At 40.6% G+C, this 15,919-nt stretch overlaps 1 protein-coding gene across 2 annotated transcripts in view; it reads left to right on the top strand.

Annotated features, from left to right (window-relative positions):
- The window catches only part of LOC140316802 (nuclear factor of activated T-cells, cytoplasmic 1-like), a 61,968-nt gene that overhangs the window by 15,556 nt on the left and 30,493 nt on the right, over window positions 1-15,919 (top strand). For both annotated transcript variants that reach the window (XM_072394778.1, XM_072394779.1), the window contains exons 4-7: window positions 915-1,117; window positions 4,618-4,790; window positions 5,774-5,914; window positions 15,164-15,219. In XM_072394778.1, the coding sequence (XP_072250879.1) occupies window positions 915-1,117; window positions 4,618-4,790; window positions 5,774-5,914; window positions 15,164-15,219 (573 nt within the window). The remainder of the gene's footprint in view (window positions 1-914; window positions 1,118-4,617; window positions 4,791-5,773; window positions 5,915-15,163; window positions 15,220-15,919) is intronic.

Here is a 15,919-nt window from a genome sequence, read left to right on the forward strand (position 1 = left end):
ATGGCCATGGAGTACACCCCCCCTCTTTTTTTTAAAGATTTGATGTTTTTATTAGTTGAGCAGTAGCAGCTAATGGAGGCTGCTAGAGGAAGTGGTAGTTGTTTGAAGTGGTGGTTCTGATACAGGAGTCTCTTTCATCACAGTGGGACACAGTCTCTGAGCTTTAATGGAAATCATAATGCATGTTCATAACTGCCCAGAGGCAATTGGGCTGGATTGTGTCTGCATGTTGCACTGCATGGAGTTGTGGTTTTTTGGCCCTTTACCTTTCACATTTAGGTGTAAAATTCAACAACTCACTTGTTGCCTGTATTGAAAGATTGGCTGAACTTAATGTGTATGTCTTGATTGTGACTCTAGAGATTTTGTGTCAGAATGATTTGCCAGTCAGTTTGGATTATTTTCTGTTGATACAGTTCATACTTATAGAATCGGAAATCGGTGTTACCAAAGTCATTGCCTATTGTCTAACAGTATCTTTCAATTGATGCACTGTTGACTTTTTGTTTTGATGTGGGCCTTTTTTAAGCAGTTACAAGATTTCAAAGAACAATAAGGTGATGGGAAGCCAGCTTCTTCGTCGGTATCCATGCTCCTGTAGCCAAGAGATCTTCACACTCATATACAATGAAGAACATCAAAAAGAATGAACAAATTATTTAGCATCTCCTAAAGGGATATAACTGACAAATGAACAGATTCCTGAAATAGGGTATCCAACCCAACCAAAAAAGCAAACAACTCAGATAGGCATATTTTCACAGTCCCTCTACCATGTTTGAGCTATCAGTTTTCTTTAGCATAGTATCTAATGCACATTCTATTTGTGTTTCCTAAATGAGAGGTTGCCTTAGATGAGGTTCTTAAAACCTGATGTTTTTCTTCTCACCTGGGTCCCTTTGTTCTCCCGCCAGCTTTATGGCTACATGGAAAGCGAGCCGCTTACCCTGCAGCTGTTCATAGGGACCGCAGACGACCGCCTCCTGCGACCACATGCCTTCTACCAGGTCCACCGCATCACCGGCAAAACCGTCTCCACCGCCAGCCACGAGGTTATGCAATCCAACACCAAAATCCTGGAGATTCCTCTACTGCCTGAAAATAACATGAGAGCTATGTGAGTGTTCTTAGACTTCCACATGTTGACTATCTTTCCAACTTCCTTTCTCCATATTTTTCTAGAGTAAACCCTATTTTACAACGCACACTGTTCTCTCTTTATACACTTTCCTCAATGCTTTAGCTCAACCTGCAGAATGCTTGATAGATACATAACAGCACATAAGAGGCCTGTGTACTTACACTCCCGAGAGATGCAGGAGTTCAAAGGCAGTAAAGTACTCTGTGTTGACACAGTTAATGTGAATGAATAAGGACTGAAAAGGTTAAAAGACTTGCAGCTGAAGAATACTATAACAAAAAAACGGTCCATTAGTATGATGGAGTTCCATTACATTAGTTATGGACAATATAAGCAATAAGATGAATGAATTAGAACATCCCCACTGAAGTAACAAGGATGGTGAAAGAATACTGCAACACCGAAGGAATTATCCAGATGTTGGGACCATTTAGTTAAATTCCTGAAGCACTGAAACAGCAATTTTGATGCACATTTAGCAATACAGAGGCCATATGTAATATTGAAAATATTAAATTGTATACAGCATTTGTGCACATACCAGACACGATGATCATAGCTTTTAACCATGATTACCTTAAACAACTTGTTGAGCCTCTGGTCACACAACATAATGTTATGGAAGTTTTCAATCGCTTCCTTCCTAATACCTCTGATGAGCAATGAAGTAGAGAACTTTAGTTTTTCTGCCGGCCGGCTAAGTTTTTATTCTTCGTTGCAAGGAAAAAGATCAGTCCACACCATTCAGCGGCAATGGTATGAAAAGATACAGACAAAAGGAATCCAGAGCATTTATACCCGAGGAGGGGGCTTTGTGTAACCACATCTCCAGGGGGGGCAGGATGCAGTCTTGATGATAATCAAGAAACAGGAGGATAAAACAATTATCTTGCCTGAGTGTTAATTAAGAGGTAAATAGTTTAAAACAATTAGCGTGTCTGGGTGATACAAATGGTTAATGTGGATTGGAGAGTCTGTCAGTCCTGAGACATAAAATTTACCATCACAGTAGTTAATCTGAGAAAGCAGAAAATGATCAGAAAATCATTATTATGAACTGCTATGCCCAACAGTGGCTAAGTTGCTTGCAGACACGGCAGGATGCAGTTTGCACTTTAGCGTGCAGCTGATACCTGAGCATCCAAGCAGCTGCTGCTGTACATTAGCAAACTAAAAGAATTCGATTCAGACAGTTTGCACCAATGTTTCATTTTAGTCAAATAAAAACTAGAAAAAAGAAAAAAAAGAAAAAAAGCACTTGCATGATCTATAACAAACGGCTGCTAACTGTAGATAAAAGTTGATAACATTGAATTAAACCTTTGAAAAGCCAAACAATTTCATCTAAAAAATTCTAGAAGAGACTCAGAATCTTACCATGGTGAAGTCACATGGTAAAATACTGAGTCATATGGTGAAGCTGCCACAAATGGACCACACTCATGTGCAGTGGAGAAGTTTAAGGAAAAACAGCAGCTAACAAGCTAATTCCCTTTCTTCTTGTAGTCTAAGAGGTCCACCGAAAACTAATGAATGAGATGTGGTTTGAAGTTCTTATCTAACTTTAGTTGTACTTTGTCGTCTTTAGAAAAATACACATACATTTTCTAGGCTTGGCCTCTCTCATCCTCCATCCAGCCTTGCAGTAATCCTTGAGGCTTCACTCTACAGTGTATCCAGCAGTAGCTGCTGTCCTCCTTTCAAACAAGGCAGCAGTGAATTGTTTTGGCCTGGGGCCCAGACCTCTGTGTTATGGATAAAACTACTGTATCTGAACATTACATAAGGCCATTAACTCTTACTGCACCTTGTGTTTATCCGTCAAAATTTCAGGTTTAGAATACTACAAAAAAACAACAACAAAGAATTGGTTACACTGCTCAGTTTTTCTGTGGGACTTACTTTAATGTTTGTTTAAATGATGGGTATTATAAAGATATTTATGGGACATAAGAGGTTCCTGACTGCATGGATGATTTTAACATTCGTATTGCCTTACTGTATCATTTCCAACAATACCACAATATCCATTATATTGTAACATATTCAGGGGCACTGCTCACTTGTTTGACTTGATGTGTCCCCCAGGGTATGGTTTCTTTTCCTCGTTTTTTGTCAGCACAGGCTAGAAGCTGAGGAGTGAAAGTTCCCTCTTTCTCCTCTGACAAGAATAACAGTCACAGATGAAGAAAAAGCCTTAAACTGCCTCTTTCCACTGAACTGTTAAACAGCCACCTTGATAATGCAGCATCCATCTCTCTGCTCTTTTGCCAGCAATCATTCGCTTGCTGTGTGGGATACTTCTTAAAACTGCAGTCAAAGTTTTCAGACTGCTCCAGTCTGTCTTGCACGTACCTTGCAAACTGTACCATAACTTTTAATCATACGAAATATAATTGTTGGAGATGATATGAAAGAGTTGTTTTTAACTCATCTAATCTATACTATACCGTAACTAAATCTAACCAATTTGATGAGTATTTCATTTTCTGATATTAGATTATGTACTGTTGGCCATAATAAGTTATTTCAAATAAATCAATCATGCCTAAAACTACTGTATGGCAAAGCACCAGATCAAAGTATCATCAAAAGTGATTTATCGGCAGGACTGGTCATTCAAGTTTGTCCTCACTCAAATTGTACAAACCAAAGGAAAAAATTGGTTCAAAACTTGACAGTTGCCATGTTCCAGGAGAAGTTCCCAAAAACCTACCATGTAAAATATCCGAAATGCCAAACCATATTCCATTTGTTTTCACTAAAAATTTTACCAGCCACAATAGTTTTATTTGAATTAATGAAAGCCAATGCCTGTGAAAGAATGTTTTTTTTCCACCTAGAAAAGGAAAAGAAACGTTAGCCCTTCACCTCCCAAATTGTGAAATTAAATAAATAAAGACAGACAGCTTAGAGAAGGGTCTGTTGCTACATGTGGCAATGATTAACAGTGGTTAAAATGCAGAATGCATGAAGTGAATGGTGTGAAGGAACAGGACAGGCTTGATGAATTGTGATAGCAAAATTACTTTTGGGTACTGATGGGACCGTGTGCGATACTGGTAACCTATGGTGTGTTCAGCTCAGAAGACTTCTGCTTATTCCTGGACCACTGTGACCATTTAAAACTTTGACGTAAAGCCATTAAAGTAAAATTTTCTCTTTGATGACAAGGTGGATTAATATTAAAGCAGTCATGCTCCAGTGAACTTCCAGAACGTGATCTATAACACCGTTGGGGACTGCATTGCTGTTCCTAATGCAGAGCAGCTTTTCTTAGAGTTGCTGTTAAAACAGCTACAGTCAAGAAATTCAATAGTGTCCCACCTTAACTGTATCCTCTTTAATCACTGGCTGAGTGATGCTTTTTGAAAGCAGTCCTGCCTTAAGGCAAAAAGAAAAAAAAGAGTTTGATGTAATTTCATGTTATACTGTAGATGTTATTGTAAAGGTTTTCTCTCCTCTTCTATTCCTAGAATTGATTGTGCCGGAATTCTGAAGCTGCGTAACTCAGACATTGAGCTACGCAAGGGGGAAACAGACATTGGACGTAAAAACACTCGTGTGAGACTGGTGTTCCGTGTCCACATCAACCAGCCCAACGGCAGGACAGTGTCCCTACAGGCTGCCTCGAACCCCATTGAATGCTGTAAGTCTGACATAATAATATGTGCAGAGAAATCTGGCACCTTCTCTTGGCTTTCTGCTTAAGCAAAAGGTGGCATCTATTGTTGTAATCCAATAAACTGAGCCACTATTTTATTACCTGCTGGAGCAAATTCACTACTTCTGCACCCAATACGCTTTATATGATCAAAGGAATTTGCCAAGGCAATAGATGCATTGTACATGATGCCAAACACACATGTTATCTTTCTCAAATTCACTTTTTATGATTGAATGCTCAAGTTATTGTGGTAAGACTACCCCATTAGCGTACGTTTCACAAAGGTCATTTGCCAACCCCAATTTTGGCACCGCTGAATGAATGCATTGAAAGAAACCTCTGTTCCTTTGTCATTCATATGTGTGTGTAGGTGTGATGTTATTTGCACCCAAGGAAACCAATTAAAACTAGATGGAGACATTGCTGGCATTATAGTTTATGGTCCTAAGTTGAAGTTAATCAGAGTTGGCTCATCATGACTGAAGAGTTTGTGTTCTTTAGCTCTCTAGAGAACGCCTAGTTATGTACATTTGGAGATAAAATTCACAACTATGTGATAAGACATTTTCATTGTATTTCTCTGGCTATGAATGTGGTCACTGCATTCCAGAGGTCAAAGATGACAAGCTTGCCTCATTTCATAGAAAGCAGAGACAGGTGACTGGCCGCAGGCTGCTGGATGGAAACTAATGAACAGCGATCTGACCATGAAAATGTTGTTTTGATCAATCATGCGCCTTTTTCAATGTCATTTAAAAGGCAGCTCTTGGCTGAAAACATCTTAGCTAGGATTCATGAAATCATCATAATAAATTTGATAAGCCTGTATCCCTAATCAAAAACTGCTGTTTTACTGGCTGTGTGCTGGCTATGTTCTTTCCAGGTTAGATGACGATCAGGATGTGTATTCACGTGGACCTTTATCCTGTGTTGAAAGTTGTGTGTGTGTGTTTCTCCTTCTGTAGCCCAGCGTTCTGCTCAAGAGCTTCCCTTGGTGGAGAAGCAGAGTGTGGACAGTTTTCCCGCCACCGGAGGCAAAATGATGCTACTCAGTGGTCTCAACTTCCTCCCTGAGTCCAAGGTGGTGTTCGTGGAGAAGGCACAGGGTAAGCTGGAGTTAAACCTTATCAGACTGTGTTCACCGCATTTTAATTTCCTTTCCTAATATCTCTTTCAAATGTTTCTATCCTTTTCTCTCCCAGTTGCGTTTTCTTAGTTCTTCTTTTCGTCAAAATAGTGCAAGACTTGCCAGCAAGCCACATGTGGTGTGCATTAGGCCACTATATTTTTAACCAAAGCGTATTTACATTTGCTGAAGTTTCCATTGCCTGTTCGCTGGTGCTCGCCACAAGTGAAGAAATGAATCACAACCAGAGCATGTGCAACGTCTCTTTCTCTCACTTTCCCTCTTTCCCTTGCTGTCCCTTCTTCCCTTACTCCCCTGATTTTGACAGCTAACCCTTTCACTAACTCACTTTCAGTGGCTCCCTCCTCTGCCCTCTCTGCCAGTGACATTTCCCCCTGGCTGCCTGACACGAGGCTATTCTCTTTATTTGCTTATGTGTTTTCTCCATGTGTGGGTGGAAGCAACAGTGAAAAGACTACTCATAAAGTTAGCAGATTGATTGATGGTTGTGATCATTTTCTTGGTCACACCCACAAAAATCAAAGCAAACATAAAGCTCAGCGTTATCTCTGCGGTCTGTTAAGATGCGATTTGTCTACTGCTGCCGATTGGCACCACTTAAAGAAAGATAAAGGAGGGTGATGTATATTGTTTCACATCTATGACTGTATGTTGGCTTAGTGGCTATTTGACCATCCTGTCACACTTATCAACTACTAACATTTTCAATTTCGAGACAGTTTCTGTTGCTTTCTTTAAAGAAAAAAAACAGTCAAAGTATGCCCCTGCTTGCATAATTTGTTAATAACTAACTAAATATTAAATCTAAATTTGCATTTAGTTTTAAAGAAATAATCCACACAAAAATGAACAGCCTCTATCATTGTCTGTGCATCACTTGTCCACTAAGAGTCGTGAAATTTGGCCTTGCAGTTTATCTTTCTGTTTGGTGAAAAACAAACAGACATTCTGCACTGAATATATCATTCTTTCCTGTTCCATCTCTTTCATTCCAGGCAGAGGACTTAAATGAATCATCATAATGTATGCAATTAAAAAAAAGACTTTCCACTCAAATTACGCTGGAGTTATCTTGTCGACTCAAAAGAAAACTTTTGAATTCAAAGCCTTTGTATTAAGAATCATTCTTAACATTGACACCTATCCCCGTTTGAGTAATGTACTTTAAAGGACAGTGATGAGATGCAGTGACGAGGTGACAGGAGGTGGTTGAACTTGGTAATAAGGGGTTTCCCTCCTCCTGGCTTTACTTAGTCATGTTGGGGGGGGGGGGTTACCCTGGAGAGGAAAGCCCATACATACACCCCTCCAGTTTGAGATCTGTGACCTCTTCTTGGCTGTATTTCCCTTCTTCCACCCCCTCTCCTTTCCTCCTTTCCTCCTTTTCCTCTGTTTTACCTCCTTCATCTTCTCGTTTTTCTTACCTCTATCCCCGATACCCGCTAAAAACATTAACCGGCATGGAGCTCCACACTAGCAGGATCCCCACAGTCGGCCCTGCCATTGACATTTCAGCGGTTTGTTGTCTGACTCTGTGGTGTTGAGAAGGAAAGAAAGAGAGATTGAAAGAGAGGTTGTCTGTCGGCCACTTAGACTGCTTTTATGTAAACTTTAATGACCCACCACTTCCAGGGTCTCCTAAGTTAAAAAGCCCATTACAGACGTACCCACGCACTCTAAACACACATGTATACACAGGAGCACACACATCACTCAATAATGTCAACTGTGTGTGAGCGAGGATGAGTGTGGAAAAGTACTCATGCACCAAATACACTGTATAATAATGTCTCGTGGCATTTTAATCAGAGAATCCTCTGCTTCAAGTTCTCAGACGTAAGATTCTTCTTTTTGTTGATTTAAAGGGGAACAAAAAAAGAAACCTATAAAATTATAATTGTATAACAGATTCATTCTACAACTCTGGTTCTATTTTCCGCTGGAAAAGTTGATGACTAAATGCACCCATGAAAGACAGAGCATTGCGCCGCAATAATTACATTTCGCAGACATCTGCTTAAACGCACACTGAGACCCACACAAGCGCGTACAGCCAAACTCTTTGTAAGGCACAACACCAATCACTGCTTTTGCCACAGTGGTGACAGCCATTACTGCTGCTTCCATCAAAGGTCAGAGTGGCTGCTCACTTTCCAAAATTGACTTCAATAAACACCTTCCAGAGAATTCCACAAATCCTAAGGAGCAACAGGCAGATTTGGGGAGTCTCAGTCCAATTCGTGTGATTAATTCCATATAGAGTTGAAATCATCTAAGTTGAGTCAGAGGGGGATCACGCACAGCACAAAAGCCTATTAGCACAAAATCGACAGCTATAATTCATAAATACATTCATTTCTTTAACTGCCCCCTATTTTTTTTTTCTGCATTTAGTGATTTTTAAAGTATGCCACAAATGTTTGAGAGATTGTTAGCAATTTGTGGTAAAGTGAGGAAAATATCCACCAGTCCTCAGTGAATCACTGAACCACTGGCTTTATCATGAAAGTGATTTTGATGGTTCAATTAGAGTGATAGGATGGGCCGATTTCAAAGTTAAAAATGATCATTTCTTTGCTAAAAGTAAGGTTCATTTTATAGGTCCACATATTATTGGATTTACCTAAGCGGTTAGATGAGCCTCTCATTAGAAAAGTACAGCATGAATAATGTGTTTCAGCGTGTAACAAGTTATTTAACCTGAACTGATGCAGTGTGAAGCTTCTCATTCCTTAAATAGTCATGTTTGAGGACACATTTTGTCTGTAAAATCTTGAATCTTGAATGATTGTGATTGGAGGTTTCCTAAACTGGTATCATCAAACATCAACAGTAGAATATAGAGCGATGTTTGATGGTGAAAATAAGAGTATTTCCACACACACAATGCAAAGAGAACTCAAAGTATTGGGGTTAAACAGCTCTGTAGCCTTAAGAAAACCACTTATAAGAGGAGCTTGTAAAAAAATCATAATAAAAAGAAAGGCTTCAGTTTGCAAGGGTGCATAAAGATTAAACTCTGGGGAAAAAGTTATGTGGTCCGATGAGTCCACACTGACCCTGTTCTAGAGTGATGGGTGCATGAGGGTAAGGAGATTTCTGATGAAGTGCTGTTCCCATCAGGCAGCGTTTTCATATGGGGTTGCGTTACTTGATCAGATCTAGGTTCTTCAACATCAGATGACTCCCTGAATATACTGGAATGACCAGATTTTTCTATCAATAGATTTTTTTTCTTTCCTGATGCCACAGGACATCCCAGATGACAATCCCAGGATTTATCTGGGTGAAATTGTGAAAGAGTGGTTTAGGGAGCGTGACATTTTTTTCACACATGGATTGGTCATCAGTTTGAGCCCACACCTTGGAAGCTTTGTGATGTTTTGGAGAAGACTTTACGCAGTGGTCCCACTCACGCATCATCAGTACAAGATCTCGACAAAACATTTTGGCAACTCTGGAATGCAAAAGATGTTGTGACATTGCATAAGCTTATAGATACTATTCTACAATGTGTCATTATAACTCCAAAGATGGCCCAACAGACTTTTTTTTTGGCCATGGATTATAAAGAGCTGCAGTGTTGCAAAAGAGTGCAGTCTTAAGTGTACTATCGCTTCTTTGGGAACTTGAATAAGTGGTGTTCTTTCAACCTGTTGTAATGTTAAAATAGCGTTTGTCTACTTGAAGCTACCTCTCCGTCTTGATTGTCTGATTGTCTGCCCCCCACCCCCACTTGGATATCCCCAGTGTCAGATGTGCAGAGCTCTTAGCTGTTGCCACTGCGGGAATCCTTAATGCATCCTGAAAAATAATTACTTCTACTTTTTAGATGTCACGTCCATCCCCACCACTCCCCTTCGACACCCTCAGGATATCTGATGCAAACCCTGTGCCTCCACTGCATGAACATGTGTGTGTTTACTGTTGTGCAAGTGTGTATGCACTGTAGCTGCTGGCCTCCGGGCCTGTTTGTGTTGTTCAGTAGGAAGTGTTTTCAGTGAGTCATCCACAAAGGATTCCCTGCAGAGGGATGAAACGGAAAAGACAAGATCCCAAGATTGTAGACAGAGAGAGGAGGAAGAGAAAGGGTAGGAAAAGGCAGGACTCCCTAAACAAAGGCTTGCGTTATTGTGCACTGCAACATTGAGCTAATAGCTGTTAGCATATATTCTGGTCTACTTTTAAATCTCATTTAATGAATGAATGAATGCAAAGTGAAGCAGCAATTTCCAATTGTCCTTGCAAAAGATTGTATTAATTCATGTGGCTTTTACAGATGAACTCTTATTCATTATCAGATTAATCACTGTCATTGGTTTTCCAGGTTTTTCAGCTTATTACAGATCACATATAGAAGGGAGATTAAGTGAATCAGTCTGCAGCAGGATAATGATAGACTCAAGAAATCCCAACCCCACATTTTTGTTTCTGTTGCAATGAAAGCATTATTTTTTCCTCATTGACAAGTACTTTTAATAGGCCTTGTCATTTTTTTTTCTTCTGCTGGGAAGAGTAGTGCTTTTTACAGAGCCGCAGTGTTGGCCTTTATGACACTTTCCATTTTCTTTTGGATTGTTGTGCTTGATTCAGTTTTTCTGTTATTTCTATTATGTGTATGTGTTTTGTGTCAAGTGGTTCAGTTTGCCCAAACCGCTCTTTTGGCACAGCAGTAGGAAGACATACCTGGCGCACCTATTGCAGTGTGTGTTCTGGCTTGCCCTGCTTTCCATGGGTGGAATGAGCGCTAGAGGCAGGGAAAATAGAGAGACAGACAGACAAACAGAGAAAGAGAGAGTGAGATGGGGAAAGCCTGCACTCTGACTCAGAAGGGAGGTGAGGGAATTCCCTGGTGAGCTGGATTGTTTTTACATCTGGTCTGATTGGAGTGTTGCCTGGAGCTCAGCAGTACCGCACGGCCTGGTCTGCAGGAGGGAGAAGCGTGATCCTCTCCACGTCTTCCTCAGGCCGGAGAGAGAGTTCTGAGCTATGGTACTATCTGTACGGTACTATCTCGGACATCGCCTCCACAACAATAGCCTTTAGTTATTTTTATTCTTGTGTGAAGAAGCCTGCACACCAGGCTGAAATGTTTGGATTTTCATAGCTTCATAGTTCAAAGAACCCAGTCCGTACAATATGATCTGAATTGTTAGGGCTAATTCAAGGACAGTTTATATTTGGTTAAACGCTCTACCTTCGCCAAGTTTAAACGGCACACATGTATGTCTAGACTGCCCTTTGGCATTAGGCGAGGGTAAACATCATGATCTTGGCTCACAGTGTGCACACTTGGGTTATGGACAACAAATCATCGGCAAAATATCATCAACAAATTACTAAAATAAGTTTAAGATATGGTTCCCGAAACATATTTAATAATTTCTCAAATCCTGTATCTCAGGTAGAAAAGTTAACCAGCCATTTTACAGTTGAGCTGTCTGAAGAGTGATGTTTGCACTCCAGTTATCTATGGTAAGAAATCTAAGTAACAAGTTGTTAATGTTACTGGCAGCTAGCATTTTCTAGTGGTAGCGTGCTCAGTCATCCTCACTGATGGCTCTTTGCTGCAATTTTTAATCCCCTTTTAAATAAGTCATTTATCTAACTAAGCATGTATTGTACAAATATTTATTGTATGAATAGTAAAGCTCCAAACTTAAATGTAGGATGTAGGGTGCTGTTGCTATATAAAGTGAAACCGAAAGAGAAGTTTCCTCTTGCCTTTAAAGTTTGGGATTCATTGTGTAGAGATTGAATGGCCGTGACCAGTGAACCGAGCAGGGCATCATTTTACATGCTAACTGAGAAAGCTAGGCATGCGCTGCTGCTACACAACAGCTCATCTGAGCATGAGGATGTTTTTTGTCCCATGGCCTCCACCCTTTTTTCAGAACTTGTATGAACATGTTATAGCCAGATAATCCTTGTAAATCTGACAATACAATTATTTTCTCTGGGGCATGTGTGAAAGATTGTGCTTGTGATGGTTAGGAAAATTTGAAGAAATGGGGCTTTTTACATGGTTCTTTGTACCCCATTTGGCTACAAGCTGTTGAAAAGACCCTGCTGAAATACCAAAACGCACCAAACTGCATTTCTGAGGGTTTATTATTATGGGCCTTGAAGTGACCCTTGCTAGGCTTTGCGATACCATGCAAAGCCACATTTTCAGAGCAACAGTCTTTTGCAAACAAAATGCTCTTAGCATATTTTACATGAATGTGCAAGTTTGGGGGATCCTCCAGTCAGTGTTTAGGTCATCATCAGACTCAATGCCACACAGCTGGACTGGTGATAAAAGGTTGAAATTTCACTCCTCTGACTGCCACCTTTCTTAGCCTGTACAGCTCCAGGTCAAGTCAACTCATACTTTCCCTGTTATACATCAAGAATAACTATAAACCCATCATAAATCTACTGTATGGTCATAAATTATACAGAAGCCTCTCAATCGAAAGCAGACCCACATTTCTCCAATTTCACCAGTTTTCAGATTGGCAGAGACCAGGTGCTTCATAGGAGAAAGCAGCTGTATCTCCGAGATCAGTCATGGGGAATCCCTTTGGTTGGCCTCTTGGCTTTGCTCTTTGTTGGACAACAGGGTGATTGCTTAGAAAATGTGTGTAAAAATTACTGAAGCATTTTTATTCAAGGCAACAGCAGCAGAAAGGTAATAAAATGGAAAATGAACTTGAGATATGTAAACAGGAAAGAGAGAAAAATGCTCCTTAAAATCATCTCTGGAAAAGAGACTGCAAAATACATCTGGGTTGTTTCACAAGACAGCCTCCACAATTAAGCATGTGAATCATATTTTCCATTCTCAAAAATCCTGAAGTGAACTGTTTTTTTTTTCTTTTTCTTTCTGTTTTTGGTCAGTGGAAGCTATTGTGTGCTACACTGTGTTTTTCACAAGGAAATATCACCTCCGCCTATCAGTATATAAAAAAAAGAACAGAAGATCTATAAGTTTATTATGAGTTTGGATATATCACCAGTCAGCTGTCAGGAAGTCTGAAGCTGGTGTCATAGTCGATGTCTGAAATGTTTGTTTGTATTTTGCAATTAATTTACACCAGACGGGGTCTCTACTTCTTGCTCATTAGCCATACTTCAGACAACGAAAATACAAGTTTGTTTGTGTGAGCTTTTCTATGACAACAAGAGTGTTGCCAGGTTGTCACCAGGTACACAACCTCATGTGTTGTCGAGAGCTGAAGGTGATGACTCGAAGAAACCTCACCCCACATGCAGTCTAATTGCTTGATGACTGGGTGTGTTGTGCTGGTTGTCTGGAGTTAGTCTTTGTGGATCTCATTTGCACAAATGAGTCATGTAGAGCAGTTCAGAGACTGCTGGTTTACCTTTGAGTACAAAACCTAAATATAAGTGTGCACATGTCCGTTCATTTCTCTTTTTAACTGAGACAGGATTATACCAACACCAGTCCAGACACTCGCTACATGCCACCTATTGTTTTGTGCTTCCCCCTCTTATAATTTAAGTTGAAGGCCTGAACAAAGGTAAAGGATATTGCGGTTGCGTGTGTGCATGTGTCTGCATCTGTTTGTATGCATTACGCGTGGGTGGAGGTTGGTTGAAGGAGGAGGTGTTGTCGGGAACAGAAGCGTTTTGCAGATGTTGCAGGGAACAAGGAGCAAATGGAAAGTCCTGTGGTTGTATGACGCTCTCTGATCTGCAACTATATGCCACAGGTTACACCATCCTAATCCAAGCACAGTTTTAGACTTGATAAGTCTGATGGAGGAAGAACAAAAGTTACAAAAGGTGAGAGAAAGAATCAAAAGAAAGGCTGAGAGAGAGAAACTGATGAAAAGTTTGAAAAACATGTTTACTTGTGGAGCTCGGGGTTGATGTCGTAGTCTAAGGTTTCCCTCTTGGAGTGTCTCCCAGAGCGGAGGCGGGTGAGATTCCCTCTTGGTTCCTCTAGACGTAACATGAGGAACACTCATCTCTGTCTGTCTCCCTCCCTTTGCTCTGACCTTCTCTCTGTCTGTGCTCTCTCTAATCGCCCTTCCATACTCTTTTCATCCTCACTGCGTCTGCCTCTTTCTTTTGCCCATCTCAATCACCTGCCACATAAACGGTATCACTGCTGTGTTCCTTGGCAGTTTTGTAGGCATGACCCCGCTACCATCCCCCAGTCATTCACTTCATCTCCATCTCAACGAGGCACATTTCTCCATATGCAACTCCGATTTCCCCGAGTTCAAATAGAATTCTCTTATCGGATCTCTCCACCGTCTGCTTTTCTAATCTGTTGTCTTTAATATGGCCATTTTGGAAAGATATATCTACTGATGTACACTCTCTGAATAATAAAGCTGACCACCCGCCCCCACTACCACATCTCACCAATAATAAGCCAACCGTGACTGGAATCCTTTACTCTTTCACTCACCACATGATGTGAAAAACAGCATCTCTTTGGAAAAAAACATGTTTTTTATAGCTTCCAGAGCTGCTGGATTTGTGCTATCACTACTGTTATTATCTTATCTGATGGTTTCCTGTCTTTAAAACAAAGTGCAGCATTTACTGCAAATGTAATACTGCATTCATGCTAGCTGCTGCTTCCATTTACGAACTTATGGCAGCAGTGGCACAGTAACCATGCTGTTGCCTCACTGGTCTGCCACTGACATGAAGGCTGCCCTGTGTCACTTCTTTTCTGACAGATGTAATGACTCATCGGTTATGAAAAATAATGAAAAAAACTTGCACTGCGGTCAGTGCTGATTGCCCCAGCAGAACCGAGAGTCTCTGTTCGCAAAGGTGTGGCATGAAATCACAGAGAAAGCACAAAGAATGTGAGCTGAGCTTCTCCAGGCTCCCAACAGCTGCGGTAGCTCACGGGATTTTTATTGCACGGCAGCAAAGGGAAACCTTTTTACCTCAACGTGATGGAAATGAAGGGAAAGAGAAGAGAGGCACAGTTATTTTTCACAAGAGTATTCAAGGGTACTGTGTGATAAGCGAATAAAACTAGAAGGCAAATGATTTGTAAATCCCATAAATTAAATTAAGGATGAGACAATGTTTATCCAGAAATAGTCAGTTGTCTCACTTTCAACATTTAGAATGTTTTCTTTGTTTTTTGGTGGTACATAAAGTGAGTCCTATTTGCATGATAATACACTGCATCGTGAGTCATACTATGTGTTGTTTTTTATTGTGTCGATAGATGGGCATCACCTGTGGGAGACAGAAGCCAAAGTAGACAAGGACTCCGTCAAATCTGTAAGTGCACCTGACTGATGATTTATTTAAAATCTACCCCCTTCCCCATGAGACTTTCTCTTTCTTCTGTCGCCTCCTCATCTGTCGCATGTAGTGATGTAACCTTTGCTAAGGCATTGCAAATTAGAACACAGACAATGCTGATGAGCCGATGCAATCCTGAATGGAATTTTCACCAAATCTCTTCACGCTTGTGAAGATAAACAACGGCTGTCAGATTGCTGTATGAACAAGAGCTTACAAAACCAATGCATATATATATATACATAAAGATATATACACACACAAATGTGCACTCACACCACAGCATAGCCAGACGTTTAGTTCACTGCAAAGTGTTGTGGTGAATTGGGCTTAAAACACCTCATATGTGCCGTGATCGTGCAGCCAAGAGTGGCTCACACCCCGGCTTCCTACCTGCTGCTTTTCATGAAGGCCGTAATGAGAAAATAAACCCGCGCTCTCGTTTTACTGACACTCAGTCACACATTCAGACTGTGTTAATATAAAACCGACCAAAAGGGAATTGTCAACAGAGGGAATGAAGCAAGTGTTGTTCTTCGTGTCACAGAAAGCTTCTTGTGCTTTGGAGTTAATTAAGATTTCATCGAGGTTCGTTAAGTTTCCTTTTTCGTGTGGAGAGTCAAGGACAGGCTCTTTGAAAACCTATTTGCTTGTGCATGATGACGGTATGTTTTGA

Source organism: Leuresthes tenuis, unplaced genomic scaffold (genome assembly GCF_036924035.1).
Source record: "Leuresthes tenuis unplaced genomic scaffold, fLeuTen1.0.hap1 SCAF_10, whole genome shotgun sequence".
In the NCBI taxonomy this organism is placed as follows: Eukaryota; Metazoa; Chordata; class Actinopteri; order Atheriniformes; family Atherinopsidae; genus Leuresthes; species Leuresthes tenuis.